At 35.6% G+C, this 21136-nt stretch overlaps 1 protein-coding gene across 2 annotated transcripts in view; it reads left to right on the top strand.

Moving 5' to 3' along the window:
* The window catches only part of LMBRD1 (LMBR1 domain containing 1), a 104932-nt gene that overhangs the window by 12545 nt on the left and 71251 nt on the right, over positions 1-21136 (top strand). For both annotated transcript variants that reach the window (XM_039245808.1, XM_039245809.1), the window contains exons 4-5: positions 8978-9075; positions 11186-11253. In XM_039245808.1, the coding sequence (XP_039101739.1) occupies positions 8978-9075; positions 11186-11253 (166 nt within the window). The remainder of the gene's footprint in view (positions 1-8977; positions 9076-11185; positions 11254-21136) is intronic.

Genomic DNA, 21136 nt, shown 5'->3' with positions numbered 1-21136 from the left:
CAGTTTTGTGGGAAGGGAGCCTCTCTTCTATGTGACACTAATGTGTATTTGTGCAATAGAGCACATGGCAAGATAAGGCAGTTTTTATCTTGGTGCAGTCCAGGTCAAAGAGCCATATCTTATCATTGAACCTAGAGGCTACCGGATTAATCCATTGTAACCAAGGTTACAAAAACTTCTATACAGGCATGTTAATTAATGCAGCCCTTCCAGTTGTTTTATGGAGAGAATTAAGTCTACCTAAAATAATTTTAATGAGTATTTGTCTCAATTCTCCTAAGGAAAGTATGTCCCTACTATTTTAAATGCATGGGAGATAAATTGTAGAGGACTTAGGGATTTAGGGTTTGTTTTATTTTCTGCAGAACTTGAGTTATAGTTAGAAACATAACTACCTTGGGATATAATTGACATACTGATCTAGGGAAGAAATTTGCATGAGAAGCCAAATAATGATAGAAGATTTCTTGATGACTGTGGTTTCAAAGCAAGACTAGTATTAATGATTTTGTAATAAAGTTAGTCATATCCACCTTAGCTATGGCTAATAGGCTTTTGACTTTGACCTAGATGGTGACCTAAATCCAGGAGCCTAAAAGGAATGTATAGGTTCTGAAATAGTTACTATCTTCAAGCCCAGCTGTTTCTCCAGAAATGCTAGATGTTATCCAAAGAACTATTTTTATATATCCGTTCTGTGAGATTGTATAGTTCATCTAATCTCTCCTAACATATCAACACGTTTTCATTGACTAACTTTGCCACTTTACATAAGAACTGTATGAGACTTTCATGTTCAACATTTTACTTAATTTTCATGAATGTCATTTTTTGGCAAATATTTTCTGTCTTTTACAGATAGAGAAATTCTATCTTTTACAGATGGAGAAATTGATATTTAGTGATATTAAAGATCACTTTGTTGATCTTTAGTTAGTGGTATTGCCCAAGGTGGATTTTATTTCCTAAATTGGAGCTTTGTGGCATTAAGTGAGCTGCCTTTTAATAAATGGTTCCTATATGAATTCTTAGCAGTACTGAACCCCCAGGGCAGTTCCAAAAATCATCTGGGATGATTTTTTATATAATACTGAATGCTAGATTACACCCAAGGGGATTCTGGTTTACTTTCATATTCCATTAATGTCACCAGTGCTCTTATTAGAAAAGTGTTTATGTATTGGAAAGTTGTAAAACTCAAGGTGGTGGATTTAAGTTTTCCAAAAATCTTAATTTTAATTTAAAAAAAATTTTTTAAAGCTTATTTTTGAGAGAGAGAGTGTGAGCGAGACAGAGAGAGAGGGAGACACAGAATCTGAGGCAGGCTCTAGGCTCTGAGCTGTCAGCACAGAGCCCAGTGTGGGGCTCGAACTCATGAACCACGAGATCATGACTTGAGCTGAAGTTGGACGTTTAATCAAATGAGCCATCCAGATGCCCCCCAAAATCTTAATTTTCTTTTGAAAACTTAGATTTTATCATTGGCAGCAAATACTGTTACTTATTTTCTTTGGGAACGTCCATCTAATATTCAAGCCTAGATAACTACTGCTTGTCTGTTCTTTCAAGAAAAATAGTGTTCTTTGAAAAAAGTTCCTAGTGTAGTTCACAAGTGAAATAGCAGAGTACTTCTCACAAGTACAATTTATATGCACTTCTCTTCTCACAGAGTGTTAAAAAGGTGTGTTCTCAAAAGTAGACATCTAATGGAATTATTACTGCTTCAAAAGGGACTTTCCTAAATAAAAGTGTTCCCCACTGGTGAGTGCTTGGTGGTAAAAAATATAATAACTGCGGGGAGCCTGGTGGCTCAGTTGATTAAGCAGCCGACTCTTGATTTCAGCTCAGGTCATGATCATAGGGCTTGAGTTTAAGCCCCCCATCGGGTTTCATGCTGACACTATAGAGCCCACTTGGACTTCTCTCTCCCTCTCTCTCAGCCCCTCCCCTGCTCTCACTCTCAAAATAAATAAACATAAAAAAAATAATAACTGTTAATGGAGAGGCTAATGACATTTTGATAGTATTATAAAGATAATTTTCATATTTTGCATACCCTGAAATGATCCCTGCTAATTCTAGGCTCTGGAAACCACATTTATGAGAGCTTTCTGGTTCATTAGTGGAACTTGGGTGTTTTTCTCCTGGAAAGTTGGTAGAAGTCAGGCCAGCCAACTGCTGCTTCTACTTGCTGTTTCTCCCTTAGCTATTGATTGGTTATTACCAGTCCTAAAGCTGCTTGCAAAGGAGATAGAGTTTCATGGAGCTTGTTGAAGGATGAGAGAGTAAAGTTGTTTTTTTCTGCCCTTGAGCCCTATATTCATAGGGATCCTGTACTCAGAAGGAGACTCCTTCATCCGAGGCTGTTGTTCATCCTAGAAACATTAAGGATTCAGTCCTTTTTTCCTTTTTGAACGTTTTATTTCTTGATTTATCTTTCGACTTCTTTGATATTTTCTTTTAACAAATTGTCTGACTTTTTTGTTTTCAATTCTGTTTTAATCTCATGTTTGAGCCTATTCAGGATTTTATCTCACATACGTGTTTAGGCCTTTTATTAGAGTTTTATTTTTACATTTCAAGCTTACTTTAATCTTTACATTTTTACATTCTATTAATTGTAATTTATTGTAAAGTTTATTCTAATGTTTTCTCTAACCATTCTTGAAATTTTTAGTTTGAACACTTTCACTGTCTACTTTCCTTTAGTTTCTTGTTTTAAATTTTTAAATTAAAAAAATTTTATTTTTTAAAATCTAATTTGTTGTCAAATTGGCTAAGATACAGTGTGTAATGTGTGCTCTTGGTTTTTGGGGTAGATTCCCAAGGTTCATCACTTTTATACAACACTCAGTTCTCATCCCAAGAAGTGCCTTCCTCAATGCCTGTCTCCCATTTTCCCCTCTCCCCCACCTCCCGATCCACCCTCAGTTTGTTCTCTCTATTTAAATCTCCTATAGTTTGCCTCCCTTCCTCTCTTTGCAACATTTTTTCCCCTTCCCTTGTCCTGTAGTATTCTGTTAAGTTTCTCAAGATCCACGTATGAAAGAAAACATAACGATATTTGTCCTCTGCCTGACTTATTTCACTCAGCACTCAGTTCCATCCACATTCCTGCAAATGGCATGATTTCATTCTTTCTCATTGCCATGTAGTGTTCCGTATGTATAAACCATATATTCTTTATCCATTTATCAGTTGATGGGCATTTAAGCTCTTTCCAAAATTTGGCTGTTGTTGAAAGTGCTGCTGTAAACATTGGGGTACGCATGCCCCTATGCATCAGCACTCCTGTATCCCATGGGTAAATTCCTAGTAGTGCTATTGCTGGGTCATAGGATGTTCTATTTTTAGTTTTTTGAGGAACCTCCACACTGTTTTCCAGAGCAGCTGTACCAGTTTGCATTCCCACCAGCAGTACAAGAGGGTTCCCATTTCTCCATAACCTCACCAGCATCTGTAGTCTTCTGAGTTGTTCATTTTAGCCACTCTGACTGGTATGAGGTGGTATCTCAGTGTGTCTTTGATTTGTATTTCCCTAATGATGAGTGATGTTGAGCATCTTTTTGCATGTCTCTTGGCCATCTGGATGTCCTCTTTGGAGAAGTGTCTGTTCATATCTTCTGCCCATTTCTTCACTGTATTATTTGTTTTGTGGGTGTTGAGTTTGGTAAGTTTTTTATAGATTTTGGATACTAACCCTTTATCCAGTATGTCATTTGCAGATGTCTTTTCCCATTCTGTAGATTGCCTTTTGGTTTTGTTGATTGTTTCCTTTAATTTCTTTTAAGTGAATTTTCATTTTACTTAATAGTTTCTCTGACTTTTGTTTTGATTTTGCATGCATTCAGGGGTTGTAGAAATAGAGCCGAAGTTGGGTGCTCAACTGACTGAGCCACCCAGGCGCTCCAAATTTAGCAGTTTAAAACAAACATTATGAGACTTGGTGTCCTAAAAATTCAGATGCAGATGATACAGCAGTCTTGCAAATATTGACTCATTTAAAATAAGGATGGAAATGGTCTATTTAGGGTTCATATGGTAGCACTGTGGCATCAGGAGGATCCTAAACGTGTGGGTTTTTTTTTTCTTTCCTCTGCTCTCTATCCTCAGTACATGAATTCCAACTTATGGGCAACAAAGTCCAAAATGGTGGCTGGAATTTAAGCTGTCATGTATCCATGTCAGGCAGGAAGCTGAAGGAAAAGGGAAGGACATAAAGGGGCATACCAGCTGAAATGAAAATGATTATTTGGATATGCAGCTAGCAGTCCTGATCCCAGATTCCTTCAGCGGGGTAAATGGGATAATTTTAGAAGGCTTTTAGAATTCCCAGAATATCTTTATACTTTGACCTTCTAAAACAAAATGCTTTGTAATGATTAATTATATTCTCATAATTTGACTAAGTTATTTTTTGTCTTAGAGTTTTCATTGGTAGTTGGGAGGAATAAAGAATGTCTAAAAATTCAAAAGCCTAATTTATCCAAGTTGGGGCACCTGGGTGGCTCAGTTAAGCGTCTGACTCTTGATTTCTGTTCAGGTTATGATCTCACAGTTAATGGATTTGAGCCCCACCTGGGCTTTGTCCTGACCGTGTAGAGCCTCCTTGGAATTCTTTCTCTCCCACTCTCTCTCTGCTCCTTCCCTGTGCATGCTCTACCTCTTTCTCTCAAAATAAATGAGCAAAAAAAGAAAGCCTAATTTATCCAAGTTCATTTTCATGTGAGTTGGAATTCAATGATAGACAGTTTTTAAAAGGTAGATTGTTTGCTTCGTGTATGAGAAGATCATAACAATTATCATATATTCTTTGACCTAGTTTTTATCTATGTCCTTTTAAGAGTTGATGGCTCTCTGTTCACTTGTTTTTTCTGCTATCTTACTAAGTTTTAAAAAAAGAGCTTGTTTTATGAGTTTAATTCTGGCCAATTTTTTGTGGACATAAGGTTTTAAAATTTGTTCTTACTATGTTTTCTTTGATGTTAGTGGGACTATTAAACCAAACAGTCTATCATTTACTTGGTAGTACCAGACTTTTAACAGAAACATTTACAAATTAAAGCGTACTTTATAAAGATGTAATGATATCAGAGTTGTCATCACTGTTAAAAATAGTTTTCCTTTGAACATAATTATCAGTTTGAAGTAGAACTTTAAAAGAAGCATTTCTCTGTTTCATGATAGTAGTAGCAGCAACTTTTTTTTTTTTTTTTTTTTTTTTTTTCCATTTGCAGATATATAAACCCACTGGGACATTAGAACTAATCTGAAACACAAAAATGTTAGGTTTTTTCCTTACCGATTAACACTTATGGGCTAAAAGAAGAGATCTTTATGAAGTGTACTGAGAAAGAATAGTCAGAAGATAGTTTATTTAGTGTGTGGTATTAGCAAAACAAAGATTAAGAGCAATTGTTCTACATCTATTTTGAGTTACAGGCTGCTGAGGGGATATTCTAGAGTCTTCTCAAAATTGTGTCTGTTCCCCACTTCCTTCCTTCAGGTGTTGATTCCTAGAAACTGTCTTTTTCTGGATGTTCCTGTCAGCAACATATGCAAATTTTGGTTGTTGTACATCTTCACCTCTCTTTACAGTTAGTAGCTACCACGACCACTTTTTTGACTTGTGTTGCAATAAATTAGTTGCCAGTTCTAGAACTTCCTTAAGGTCAGTCATAAAAAATGTACTCTTGTGTCTGGACTTGTTTGAGTTGTTGTGTGTATCCTTTTTTTTTTTTTTTCCTTTTAAATTCTGAGAGAGAGAGAGAGAGAGAGAGAGAGAGCAGGGGAGGGCCAGAGAGAGAGGGAGACACAGAATCTGAAGCAGGCTCCAGGCTCTGAGCTGGCTGTTAAGACAGAGACTGACGCGGGGCTCAAACCCACAAACCATGAGATCATGACCTGAACCGAAGTTGGTTGCTCAACCGATTTAGCCACCCTGGTGCCACAAGTTGTTGTGTGTATGTATATCCATAGTTTGTTCTTTTTGTTACTATGTACTAGTCATTTATATAAATATAATAATACCACTTAGTTTGTTTATCTGTTTACCTGTTGATGGACATTTGGATCATTTCTAGTTTTTGACCACTGTGAATAATCTTGCTGAGAACATTTTTGTTATGAGAGAGTTAGTGCAGGACATCTGAGCCTGTTCAGTAAATCACATAACTTGAGGAGGGCCTGCTTGTGTGGCTGACCCTGGACCAACTCTTGTGAACCTAATGCTTGGATGTACTCTGTATTCTGCCTATTTTACAAATCCCCAGTAAAAGCCCCGGACTCTGTAACCTAAGCAGGCTTCTCTGGGAAGAAACACTTTGCATACATTGCTGCTCTTCATTGAAAGAGGAATAGAATTGTTGGATCATATGGTAGTTGTATGTTTAACTTGGTAAGAAACTATTAAACCGTTTTCTGTAGTGTTGCAAATTAGCAAAGTATCAAAATGTCAGTTGTTCTACATTCTTGGCAGCACTTGGTATTGTCAGTTTAATTTTAGCTGTTCTTTTGGGTATGTGTATCTCATTGTGAGTTTGACATTTTCTTGATGACAAATGATGAGTACCTTTTAAAATGTACTTGTTGGCCATTTTGTATGTCTTCAGTGGTGAAGTGTATGCCTTTTGTTCACTTTAAAAAATGGGTTATTTTTACTTTAGTGAGTTCTAGGAATTAATTTTATAGTTTGTTATGCTAATTGAATATTATGTTAACTTTTGCATTTACAAGATCACTGATCACACATACAAGTTCAGGAATACCAGGAATATTTATGAAATAGTTATAGGCTCTTTGGCTATCTAAAAGCCTCAGCCATCAAGTAGTAGACATAAGCAACATGCCAAGAGTGAAGCCAAACCTTATTGCATCTGTTAATTTATGAAAATTTGAGAGATGCTGCTATCACCCCACTAAACTCTATTATGCTGATTTAGGGTTTCTCCTATTCTATATAAGTTAGTTCATTAACTGATTATTTATTTATTTATTTATATTTTGAGATAGTACACGCACCTGAGCATATGAGTGGGGGCTAGACAGAGAGATGGAGAAAGAGAATCCCAAGCAGGCTCTGAGCTCTTAGGGCAAAGCCCCATGAGGGGCTCCACCATGATATCATGACCTGAGCTGAAATCAAGAGTCCAAGCACTCAACAGATTGAGCCACCCAGGCATCCCTATTCAATTATTTTAATCATAATTATTAGAATGGTATTTAGAGTGATTTATAGTCCTGTCCATTTTATTTTTAATTTTTTTAACATTTTTAGAATACTTATTTTGGTTACATTTTGGAATATGTGTTCATTTCCATTGGCTGTTTGATTGATAATAGAAATATTAATAATAACTACAGCTGATCCTTGAACAACACAGGTTAACACTGTGTTAGTTCCACTTAATGTGGATATTTTCTGATAAATTCCATACAGTACTATAAATATATTTTCTCTTCCTTATGACTTTCTTAATAGCATTTTATTTCTCTAGCTGATGTTATTGTAAGAATATATTGTATAATACATGTAACATATAAACTGTGTATTAATTGACTGTTTATGTTATCAGTAAGGCTTCCAGTCAACAGTAGGCTATTAGTTAAGGTTTAGGGGAGCCAAAACTTACATGCAGGTTTTTACCACTGAAGGGAGTTGGTGTGCCTCAGTCCCCACATTGTTCAGGACTTAACTGTATTCTCTGGCTTGTGATAGAAATACCAATATTCGTTACCCTTGAAGATTTACTGCCATTATTAGTTTCTCATAATATTAAAAGACTACATACATTTCATTAAACATCTGTAGTGCCCAAATTCACTTTACTGACAGTTATTTTATGATTGCTCAATAAAAATTACCTTTTACTTTTCTATTGGTTATTTAGGGCTGTTTGCTGAATTTTATAGCTATGCTGCATTTAATAGGGGCTGTTTCATAAATGGCCTCCAGATAAATGAGATAGTGCTAGCAAGTATTAAGATCATGTTTAAAAGTTCTGTAACTTACACAATCATTCCTTCCAACAGAATAAAGTAATTGAGGTTATATTATACATTATTAACAAATGCTTTTTTTTTTTTTTACAAAGGAGCATAATGATTATAATCCTGTGATTGTCTTATATAATTATGTTGTCACTCTTTCCATGAACTTATGCACATGCAAATAAATGTAAATTAACAGAAAATTTTAAAAGCATGTTTCTTAGATTTATGAAGACCCGAAAAGTTGTTTATGCTGTTTTTATTGTCAAATATACTTTTGCTGTTCAAAGTTTAAGTTCTACACTGAATTAAAAAATACTTTGACTACTGGGCCAGAGTATCTTTAGTATTATTTTAAAACATAAATAGTAATTCCTATCTATTAACTTTGAGTCTGATTTTACTGTTTTATCATTCTTAATTTTTCTCAGTCTTAATTTGTATAAGATCAGTTTTATAACACTACATATTTTAAACTTAGATTAGGGAAATTATTTGTACCAAAAGAACAGTATTGTTATAGCTGTTTCTTTAATTTGAGTAACTAGCAAATGTTTTCTCAACTTTATTTGATTTTAAGTTGGAAGGAATATAAAAGTTAACATTCCCTTAAATGAGATGGTTCATTGGAAGCTCTTAGCACCGTGGTGAGTATGTAGCAAAGAGCTCAAATGTTAGTTGTCACACTTGTTATAGGCACAATTATTATCATCATTATTGCTGAAAATTGACCCAGAGTTAACTTGAATTATGATCTAATGGTGCTATTGATTTGTTGGGTCAGGGATCATCAAAGGCTGATTTGGGTATTACATATAAACGTGGAGTTATGGGTGTAAGGATCAGATGGGGGAGCAAATTTGATATGTAAATGTGAATTTGGTAAGTTAATTTGTATGTTAATATATACACACATAAGAATATAAGTATAACAGTTATTAAATTCATATGTATTCTGTAGAACTCAGTCTATTATTTCTTTCCACAGCCTTATATTCTGTTATATTATTCTGTGTGTTCTTCTGGATCCCTTTTGTCTACTTCTACTATGAAGAAAAGGATGATGATGATACTAGTAAATGCACTGTAAGTATGTAATTTTATAGGTTCTACTTTAAAGAGAAGAGGAAAGATTATTTCCTCCTTTCTCAAAGAATGACATGACTGTCTGAATTTATTCTAGAGTAGTGTTGTCTAATAGAAATAGAATGTGAGCCAGATGTGAAGTTTTAAATTTTCTAATAACGACATTGAAATAAGTAAAAAGAGCAGTTGAAATTGTTTTTAATGATATATTGTATTTAATGTAGTAGATCCCAAGTAGTATTATAATTTCAAATAGAGTCAAAACACATTATTAATGAGATATTAAGTTTCTTTTTTCACACTCTTTGAAATGTAAAATGTATTTTACATTAGAACACATCTCAATTTCTACTAGCCATATATTGAGTGCTCAGTAGCCACATGTGACTTTTGTAGAGCAGTTCTAGAACAGAGTTGACAGACTTTTTCTCTACAAGGCCAGGTAGTAAACATTTTAGGCTTTGTGGGCCATATAGTCCCTGTCTCAAGTACTCACCTCTGCTGTTGTACTGTGGAAGTAGCCAGAGGCAGTACTTAATGATGTGATCCAGTACAGTAGGAGGTAGGCTACATGGGGCCCATGGGACAGTCTGCTGACCCCTGTTCTAGAACGTAAAGAAAGAACACTTGCAGACAGTTTTTACTAATCCAGGATAACACTGAAATAAAAACCTGATAAATATAACATACATGCATGTCCAAAATTTCAGGCCATTGTCACGTAAGTATTGGTATATAAATCCTAACTGAAATTCTACCAAATTTAATTCAGAGGTATCTTAAAAATATATTAATGTAGTATAACTAGGCCTATGTCTAGATTACATGGGTAGTTTAGAATCAGCATATCTATTAATATATAGTAATTTAATAGGTCAAAGAAGAAACTTTGTGTTGATAGGTATTTCCTAAAATTGAATAGTTTTTTTCTGATTTAAGGGAAAAAGGAGCATAGAAGGAATGTCTTTTGTCCTTTTATTGAGTTACAGGACTCTGTTTTATACCTTGCTTATATTTTGTTTTTAAACACAAAAAATATATGCAGTTTTCACTCAAAAGCCAGCATTATGCTTAATCAGGCTTATTAAAACCTTAAAGTATTTGCATTAAGATCAGGAGCAAGTACATAACAGTATTTTAACTGATTACCTGAGTGGGAATCAGTACAATTTGTTGGAGAAAAAAATAAGATGTTTAAATATTTATAAAGAAAGTCAAAATTAATTATTTGCAGATACTTAAAAAACTCTATTTGAAAACCCAACTTATATAAGGTAAAGTGGCTGGTTAGGAATTTAATGTTGAAAACTGAATGAGATCCATGCTTTCTCTTTTCACTTGTTCTAAAGTTCATCTTCCCCAACTCTTTGGTTGATCTTAGGATCCTCCTTAACCTTTACTTTAGGTTTTTTCCTAAAGACTGTCTCTGTGAAGAATTTGTTTATATGAAGCATGAATTTAAATTTTAAAAGGTGATTTTTAGAGACTTCATTAGGCTGAGAGACAAATATATTTTTTTCTTTTTACTAATTTAACCTTTTCTTTGAGGTTAACTTGTCTTTTCATATTTAGAATATCCAGCTTTGTGTTTTTCTTTGTCTTTGAACAGAGATAATGATAAATGTCTTATAAACTTACATGTTTTATATATTTTTTGTTGTATATAAATATACATTTTATATATATAATATATACATATACCCATATATGCATATTAAATATTTATTCAATTCTTATAACCCATTTCAATGAATTGGGGGAGGGGTATTATAGATTCTGATTGCTTAGTGATAGGGGGAATATTTTATTAAATATCCTGATAATTTTACTAATGATGCCTACTGAAGAATTGATTGTGCTTTTGAATACCGATTTTCATGAGGTCTAACTACTGAAAAGATTTTAAAATTTAGTATGGTTTACAAAGATACTTATGATGTGGCATATATATTGTTTTTTCTTAAATTTTAATATTTTTTTCAACAAGGAAAATTTTACACAGTTGAATATAAATGTACATTTGATATGAAAGTACTGTTACACTGTAACAAGAATATTTTATATTTTAAATGTCTTACTAAATGGTATACTTTTTCCCCTTGGCATCTAGCAAATTAAAACGGCATTCAAGTATACTTTGGGATTTGCTGTAATTTGTGCACTTCTTCTTTTAGTTGGGTAAGTCTTGATTTTTCCCCCCTGAAAATGGAAATAGTATATAATGGAAATAATAAAGGCTCATTCAGAAAATGTAGATAAAATATAAGGAAAAGAATAAACCACCTTTTATATCACTACCAAGCTGTAACCACAGTTATCCATTTTTGTCTGTATTGTTCTACCTAGATATTTTTTATGTGCTCAGATACGTGCAGAGTGCCTTTCCCCCATACACATAGCCTGCATGTTATAATTTTAAAGAAATGTGTTTTGTTTTTATGTAATTTTTGATAACCTACTTGCTGACATATTTTAGGTATATCTTTAGGATAGTAATACAGATTCATCACTTTTGACAGTATTGCGTTCTCTTTTTAAGATACAGTTTATTTAGGGGCCCCTGGATGGCTTCTTTGGTTAAGCATCCAATCTTGACTTTGGCTTAGGTCATGATCTCATGGTTTGTGAGCTTGAGCCTCCTGTCAGGCTCTGTGCTAACAGTGCAGAGTCTGCTTGGGATTATTCTCTCTCTCTGCCCCTCCCCTGCTCACACTCTCCCTTTGTCTCTCAAAATAAGTAACATTAAGAAAAAAAGATGAAAGTTAAAGGATACAATTTATTTAATCTTCTAGTGATGACTTTTTGGGCACTTACGATGTTTGCATATAAACATTTGTATAAACAGTTCTTTGTATAAACAGTTCTTTGATGGTGAACACCCATCTGTGTATCTTTTCAAATTCAATGCATCAGTCTAAATCTTTGAATTAATGTTTGTCAGTGAATTCCTTTCTTAAATCTTCTTCCTTAAGGTTTTATACTAGTATCAATAAAGCTTTATACATTTTTTATACATTTAAAATTTTCTCTTTGAAAAACATTTGTCCTTGTTAACGGAAGACATTCTCCTTGTTAAAATAGGTTTTGAGTCTTCTTTTTTTTTTAATGTTAGGAAATATGTGAGGTGCTAATAAGCTTTTAAAAGTTCTCTTTTGTAATTTGTTCTCAGATATTTCAATAAATAAAAAATGTCATTTATCAAATACAATTTGTGGTGGAAGTAAAACTGTTCAGTAATCTTTTATAGTTCTAAGAGTTCTTAGAGTACAAATGCTTTATAATCAAGGCATATTTCCAGTACTCTGTGTGTCATGAAAAAAGTACTTATTGAAAGAACATTTTTTAGTAGTTTTTCTACTTATTTAAGGTATTGAATATATTTTTTAGTCTCTTTTGGCCTTTTAAAAAAGCCAGTTACATGAATTTGCTCTGTTAACGTGAAAGTCTCTTATCTAGAAACATAAATTATCTAGTACAGAGATAAACAAACTTTAAAAAAAATTTTTTTTAAATGTTTATTTATTGCTGAGAGACAGAGCATGAGTAGGAGAGGGGCAGAGAGAGAGGAAGAAGATACAGAGTCTGTAGCAGGCTCCAGGCTCTGAGCTATCAGCACAGAGCCCGATGCGGGGCTAGAACCCACGAACTGTGAGATCATGATGGGCCGAATTTAGATGCTTAACTGACTGAGCCACCCAGGCACCCCAAACTTTGTTTTTTAATGTGTTTATTTTTGAGAGAGAGAAAGAGAGAGAGAGCAAGCTGGGGAGGGGCAGAGAGAGAGAAGGAAACACAGAATCCGAACTAGGCTCCAGGCTTTGAGCCTGACTTGGGGTTGAATTTGCAAACCATGAGATCATGACCTGAACTAACTGAGCCACCTTGGTGCCCCAGCATACTTTCTTAAAGGGCAGTTAGTGAGTATTTTAAGTTAGAGGTCAGTATGGTCTTTGTGGCAACTACTCAACTCTTCTGTAACTCTATAGTAGTTGTAGACAGTATGCAAATGAAGGACATGACTCAGTTATAATAATGCTTTATTGACAAACACAGGCAGTCAGAGATTTGCCAGCTCATGATTTAGAACATAATTGAAAACCATCAGTAAAACCACAAATCTTTATAACAGCCAGAGTATCTGGCAATGTATCTGAAATGTATGTTTTGTTTTTGTTTTTTTAGAGCGAGAGAACTTGAATGGGGGATAAGGGCAGAAGGAGACAGAGAAAACCTCTTAAACAGGCTCCAAGCTCAGCAAGGAGTCCTACACAGGACTCGATCCCATGAGCCTGGGATCATAACCTGAGCTGAAATCAAGAGTCAGATGCTCAACTGACTGAGCCATCCAGGCTCCCCCAAAAATATATTTTTAAATTTATTCATTCTTTTCACGGCAAATTACCTTCCATCCTCATTTAGAGTAACATTTTGCATAATTCCGATGGAGTTTTAACAGATTTTCTATATGACAAAGTGAGGAAACTAGTGTGGCTGGAGTGTAGTGAATGAAGTCTAGAGCAGTTGAAGAGATGGTCAGAGGTAACTAGATCTGCCAAATTTAGTAGAATATCATAGGCTTTTGTTAGAACTTTGACATTTATTGTGAGAGAGGTGGGAAGCTATTCGAGAAGCTTTTGTTTTTGAGGAACATAATCTGACATTTTAAAAGGATCCCTGGATGATGTTTTGAGATTTGACATTTTGGGGATAAGGGTAGAAATATGAGATCTGTGAGGAGGCATGATGGTAGCCACTGGAGAAAGAGCCAGTGGGATATTCCAATAGGATAAATAGGTGGGGTGTGAGAGAAAGAGAAATTGAGGATGTACCTATACTTAGCCAAACTGCCAAGTCTTTGGAACATTTCCTTCACTTTTAACACCAACTGCTACTTTGGGAGGTTCCTAAAACTACTCTCAGGTTTCATAATTCTCTAGAAAGATTTAAGTAAATCACTGAAAGCTATTATATCCATTGTTACCATTTATTATAAGTGAATACAGGTTAAAATCAACCAAAAGAGATGCATGAGATAGAGTCTGGGAGGTTTCCAGATACGAACCTTCCATTGTCCTCAAGTTATGTAACTCTTCAGGGCATTGATGTATGACTGTATGTATGGAGTATTGCCAACCAGGGAAACTCACATGAGCCCTAACATTCAGAGTTTTTATTGAGACTGTTATGTAGGCAAGTCTGATTGATTGATTGCCCACATAGTTATCTCAGCCTCTAGGTCAGTGGATGCCATATGCTCCAGAATCCCCCACCCTAAATCACATGGTTGGTCTTTCTAGCCCAGGACTTATGAGCCAGTGTTGGCAGCTCCTGCCCTAAATAAGACACTCCTGTCAGTCATGACATTGGGTACCTGCTGGGTCCAGGGGCAAAATTCACACTTCTTTTTGGGCAAGGCCAAATTCTTTGCTACATAGAAAGGTGGAGTTGTCATCATCTGAGACAGGCACATCTGAAGGAAGAATAAGTTTGATGGGGGAGTATCAGAAGCTCAGTTCAGTTCATGGTACATTTTACAGGCATTCAGGAATAGATGATGAGTAAGCTACCTGATCAGGCATTAGGAAAGTCAGAGTTTAGTCTCTGCTCTTCCAATATCAGTATCTAGCTCCACTGAGAAAATGAGTTTTTTCCTTTGTAAAATATGAAAGATAAGCTGAAGGATTGCTAAGGATTATTTCCTGTGCCACCTCCTGCCTTTCTCAATACTATGTTCCTTTTGTAATTTAATTAATAATGTTGGCTCTCATGGCAGATAACAGGTGAGAAGAAATGGCATAGGAAAGCACCCATACAGGTGGAAGCCTTTGATTAAGGTGGAAGGATATTTCCTCCATTGTTATAAGAGTGATAAAAATGAAAAGAGGTACAGGTAGGTTCTTAGGTTTTGTGTGCAAATAAAAGTGTTCCTCTCTGATTGGCCTATATTTTCTCATTGATATTTGAGGTCTTCATCTGAGGGCACTGATAGAGAGGAGCATATGTGATTCCTGTATTTCACAAGCCTAAAATTTGTGAATGAAAGACTAGTAATGTTTTGGTTACCCGAGGTAGTGTTCTTCTATTACCATATTTGAATGAGGTATACATTTAGGTAAAGTGATTGACTAAATTTCTTGAAATCTTCTTGAAGGTGACCTACTCCTCATTTTTGTTAAGTGATGTGGTTTTTTCTTTTAAAACAGTAGATAATTTTATTGCAAAAACATTGTTGAGGTTTAACTAATTCACGCAGCTAATATTTTTGGAGCACTTTGTTGAGTAGTGTGCAAAGTCTTGGGGATAAAGATGTAGGGTCGTTGTCTATTTCCTTAAGATTCACAGTGGGGAGAGACATAAATATATAACTTGAGTTATAATATTCAAGTGCTCTAATAAGAGATAGGTACCAGGTTTTGATGATGGAGTAGCAAGTTCCAATTCTTTTTTTTTTTTTTTTTTTAACATTTTACTTATTTTTGAGAGAGAGAGACACACACACACAGTGTGAGCAGGGGAGGATCAGGGAGAGAAGGAGACACAGAATCCAAAGTAGGCTCCAGGCTCTGGCTGTCAGCACAGAGCCAGACATGGGGCTTGACCTCACCAACCATGAGACCATTACCTGAGCCGAAGTAGGATGCTTAACCGACTGAGCCACCCAGGTGCCCCAGCAAGTTCCTAGTCTTATAGTAGGAATTCTGCATTGAAGAATCAGGGAAGACCTACTAGGGAATAATATTTGAATTGAAGTTTGAGGAGTGGAAATTAGCCAACTAAATAAAGGAAAAAGGTGACTAACGTGTATAGTATATTAGTCTTTTCAGATTGCTGTAAATAATAGACGTTTATTTTCTCACAGTTCTAGAGGCTAGAAATCCATGATCAGGATGTTGGCAAGTTTGGTTTCTGGTGAGAACTCTCTTTCTGGCTTGTGGATAGCTGCCTTCTTACTATGTCCTATATGATCTTTCCTCTGTGGTCTCACTGAGAGAGAGTCTTCTCTGGTGTCTCTTCCTCTTCCTAAAGGACTCAATCCCCTGGGGCTACGGTCCGGTCCCACCTTTATGACTTCATTTAAGTAATTACCTTCCTAAAGGCCCTATATCCAAAACCATCACAATTTGGGGTTAGAGCGTCAACATAGGGAATTTGTGTGGACAAATTCAGACCATAACATTCTGTTCTCTGGCCCCTCAAAGTTCATATCCTTTGTACATACGAAATGCATTCATCCCATCCCAGCAGCCCCCGAAGTCTTTAACTTGGCATCAATTCTAGGTCTTAAGTCTCATCTAAATATCTTCTAAATCTGATACAGGTGAGACCTGAAGTATGAATCATTCTTCTGAGTCAAAGGAGTAAAAATTCTTCTTCAGTAGTGAACTTGTGAAAACAGATAGATTTTGTGTCCTCCAGGTTCTGGGCATAGGTCTTAGGCCCTTGACTCTGTAGCAGTTGTCCTGTGGCCACAACAGAGGAAACAGAAGAGGAAGCAGCCTCTTCCCTGGGCCTGTAGTGGGAATGGCAGGCCTAATTATAACTGAATTGCTTTTGGATACTTTTTCTTGAAGGATAAAGCATGTTCTCAGCCAAATAATTCTGTCATCCTGTCCTGTGAATCTCAAAAATCTCCTAGCCTTCCTTATTTTGTCCCATCTATGTTCCCTTTATTACAAATTGGCAGTGTTTCTGCCAGTATCATCCCACTATTATTCCTGGCTTCTGAGATGGCTGATTAAATCTGTGGTTTCCACCCTTATTAATCTCCTTATCAAATGGTTATTCAGCCACAATCTTAAAACATGCTTCATTATTTTTTACAATACTTTTGGGACAGTTCCTTTTTGCTTAACAGTTCCTTCACCTTTACTTCTCTCCTCTCACATTTTTCTGTAAACAGTAAGGAGAAACCAGCCTAGTGCTTCAACACTTTGCTTAGAATCCTCCTCAGCCAAATACCCAATTTCATTTCTTAAAAGTCCTGCCTTTCATAGAACCACAAAGCAATTTCAGCCATAGTCCTTGTCACTGTATAACATGTTATCTTCTTTCGTTTAGTTTCCAATAACATGTTCTTCATTTCTAGCTAAGATTTTACCAGAATGACCTTTAGCATCCATATTTCTACCAACATTGTATTCATGAGATGATCTATGTCTTTTCTCAGACAACAAAGACTTTCTCTATAACTCTTCAGCCCTTCCTAGAATTGCATTTAGCGTGCACATTTTTTTTATCAATAGTCTCTTTGCTAAAATACAAAATTCCAATGAGTAATTTGAAGATCTAGTTGGCTTTATTCAGCAATTCATGAATTGAACACCATCCATCTAGCAAATAGAAAGGAGCTCTAAGGATTTAATGCAAAATGGAAGGCTTTTATAGGCAGAAGTTGGTGAGATAAGGAAATTCAAAGAGTGAATTGTTTCAGGGAAGGTCACCTTCCCTGAGGGGAAGGTAGGTAGTTTTATCAGGCAGATTACCTTACTAGTACTGATTAGGAAATTTCAGATTGATTAGCTTAAAATTCCACTCCTGGAGTGGCTCATTTAGGGGTCTGACTTCGATTAGGGTTATATCAGGGCTCCTGGGTTTGAGCCCCATGTCGGGCTCTGTGCTGACAGCTTGGAGCCTGGGGCCTGCTTCTGTGTCTTTATCTCTCTGCTCTTCTGCTTATGCTCTGTGTGTCTCTCAAAAATAAAATAAAAACATTAAAAAAAATTTCACTCCTGGGAGATGCTGAAACTGCAGTTAGGTTAAATATTAAATCTTGGTGGGACTCAGCACAAGTGACTCCATTTGGGACCTTCTTTTTTTCTTTTATTCTTTTTCACACCTTCAGGACAGCCTAGGATTTTTCTGGCATGCCCCTTAAAACTCTTCCTAGGGTGCCTGGGTGGCTCAATCGATTAAGTGTCCAACTTCAGCTCAGGTCATGATCTTGCAGTTTGTGAGTTCAAGCCCCACATGGGGCTCTGTGCTGACAGCTCAGAGCCTGGAGCCTTCTTCAGATTCTGTATCTCCCACTCTCTGCCCCTCCCCTGCTCATACTGCCTGTCTCTCTCTGTCTCTCTAAAAAAACAAAAGCAAAAACAAAAAAAACCTCTTCCAGCCTTTGCCCACTACTGAATTTCAAAGAGACAGCCACATTTTTAGGTATTTGTCACAGTAGAAATCTACTTTATGGTACCAAATTCTGTATCAGTCTACTTGGGCTGTGGTAACAAAATAGCACAGACTGGATAGCTTAGTCCAGTGAATGTCCTAGTGAATGTTTATTTTCTTGCAGTTCTGGAGTTGTGGAGGTTAAAAGTTCAAGGTGTCAGTACATTTGGATTTTGGTGAGGATACTTGGCTTGTAGATAGCTATCTTTTCACTATGTGCTCACATGGGCTTTATTCTGCTAGCAGGGGGAGAGAGAAACAGAGCTCTCTAGTCTCTTCCTCTTCTTTAAAGACACCAATCCTGTTGGTTTAGAACCTTACTCCTAGGACCTCATTTAACCATAATTGCCTCCCTAAAGGTTCAATATCCAAATACCATCAAAATGGTGGTTAGGGCTTTGACATAAAAATTTTAGGGGGACCAGTTGAGTCCATAACATTGTGGTAACTGAGAGGCTGTAGTTAGCGTTGGAATATTTGAAGAATGACCTTAAAACATACAATGTGGATTTAAACTCTCACAGTACAAAAAAAAAAAGAAGATGTGACATTTCAGGTGTTTGCGTGGGTGACAGGCCATGGCATTAGCCAGGTAGGTAGACTCTGGGTTTTATATACTATGTTTAAGAAATTTCGAGTCTGATCCTGCTGAGCAGTTGAAAGACAGTGAAGATGTGTATACATTTATGTTTGTGAATGCATGAAAGTAATTATATATGGATTTGTTTTAAGAGTTGCAACACCATGAAGGATGCTTTTGAAAGAGCCATTTGGGATTTGGGTTGGAGAATTAAAATATAAATGGTAGATAGGAAGACCACTTAGGTAATCATTGTAATAGTTCAGCTGATAGATGAGGGTCTGAACTAGAGTAGTTACAAAGGGAACAGACAGGAAGAAACTGATAAGCTATTTGGAAGATAAAAATGACTTGGTAATTGGGTATAAGATGTGAAAATCTTATTTTCTATTCTACTGAATGTATCATTTCAGTTTCATATCTACTGAAATTCATTAGACTTTCCATTGTGTTTTCCTATGAGAGACAATCTGTATTAAACTAATACAGTGAGTCAAATTGGGTATAAAATATTTTTACCAAGCAGCTTTTCAGTTTCATTGTTTTAAGAGTGTAAGAGAAATTTATAACCTTATGAGGGCACAGTTCTCTTCTCGATCTAGTATGGTGTGTCTTGGAAAGCTGAGGTTCTCTGTATGCATTTTTTTTTTTTTTTGAGAGAAACTGAGATTAAGAAAATACCTGTACTTTCTACCACACAAATCTCATTACACTCTTGGTTACTTTAGTGTCATCATCATTTAGTAAATGGCTGATAGATACCCTTATTAAATGCTGCCTCCTCATCAAAATTGATGTATTTATATTCCAGACACATCTGACTTTGGTTTTAGTTACCTTTGTGTCTGTTAGGAGATACTCCTTTCTCTTTATAGATCTTTGTCTACAGGCTGATATTTGGCCAGTGAACACTGGTTTGCCCCTCCTGGTTTTTAAGAGGTTGAAATACTTGCATTTAAGTCAGTTGCAGCTCTACCTTCTTGAATCTTCATACCCCACCCTAGGCCCATTTAAAGGGTAAAGCCTGGTTCCACAGGGTCTTCCAGAATTAAGGCCAGTGTCTCTGTTGACTGGTTTATGTCTTTGCCATATTGGTTATTACATGTTTTGAATATTATTGTTTAGGATATATAGATGAATTTAGTTGTAACTCTTGAATTCTGTATATAGATGTTTGTCTTAGTTGATGTGAAAATATTTTTCAGATATTTCTTAGATTATACAGTCCTGGTGGCTCAGGAGTTTGTACATGTACGTGTGATCAACAGCTAAGACTTAATTTCCTTCTGCCTCTGGGCAGAAGCTTTGATTACCTAAAGCTGACATAGATAATAAATATTCTAAGCATGAATACTATTTTTAGATATTTGTGATACATATTTTTATTTAAGTACTATAGGTGATATTTTGTACAACACAGAAGTTTTTCCTCCTACTCATAGAATTGGTTGTATCCAACTTACAAATTCAAAATAAACTTTTTAATATATAAATATATATATCTGGAAAAAACTCTGTCCAAATAAATTAGAGGGATATTATATAGTTTTTTCTTCCTTCTTTTATACTTTTGTTAAAATTCAAAGAAATAAGTTAGTACCATTATAGAAGTATAGTTTTCAGGAGGTTTATTTCTTTATTTTTTGATTCTACTTTACTACTTTTATTTATTTTTGATTTTGTGGCCAGGGCAATGAATAATGAACTTTTTACGTTTATTGCTCTAATACTGTGTGAGTAATCACTTTTCATTCTGAAAATGGTGTGAAGTCTCCAAGATTGAGTGTAGTAAATGGATATCAATGCAATAGTTAGAAATTTAAATAACCTGATATGCTCTGATCATTCATCTTTTTATAAGAATACAAAGTATCAGTAGTAGCAAATGGTAAAGGTTTAAAACAGAAAAGTTTTGCTTTGTTTTACTTGCACACATTATCAGAGTGAATACCTTACTGTATATATATTGTTGAACTCATTAAGTTTTCCTCTTTACAGAAGAGGATAGATCTTTGTGCTTTGCTTACAATTAGATTAGGTTAGAAAGGAGGTAGTGTTAGAGTTATTTCTTACATTCCTATTTGATTATCTACATGTACAATTTATTTTTTTTTAATTTTTTTTTTAATGTTTTATTTATTTATAGAAGAGAGAGAGAGAGAGACAGCTTGAGCAGGGGAGGGTCAGAGAGAGAGGGAGTCACAGGCACTGAAACAGGCTCCAGGCTCTGAGCTGGCAGTCAGCACAGAGCCCGACGCGGGGCTCAAACCCACGAACCGCGAGATGATGACCTAAGCGAGAGTCGGACGCTTAACC

Source organism: Hyaena hyaena, unplaced genomic scaffold, assembly GCF_003009895.1.
Source record: "Hyaena hyaena isolate Hyena2069 unplaced genomic scaffold, ASM300989v1 scaffold_271, whole genome shotgun sequence".
Lineage (NCBI taxonomy): Eukaryota > Metazoa > Chordata > Mammalia > Carnivora > Hyaenidae > Hyaena > Hyaena hyaena.
Note: the sequence above shows the minus strand (reverse complement) of the source record. Positions and strands in the feature narration are given on the sequence as shown.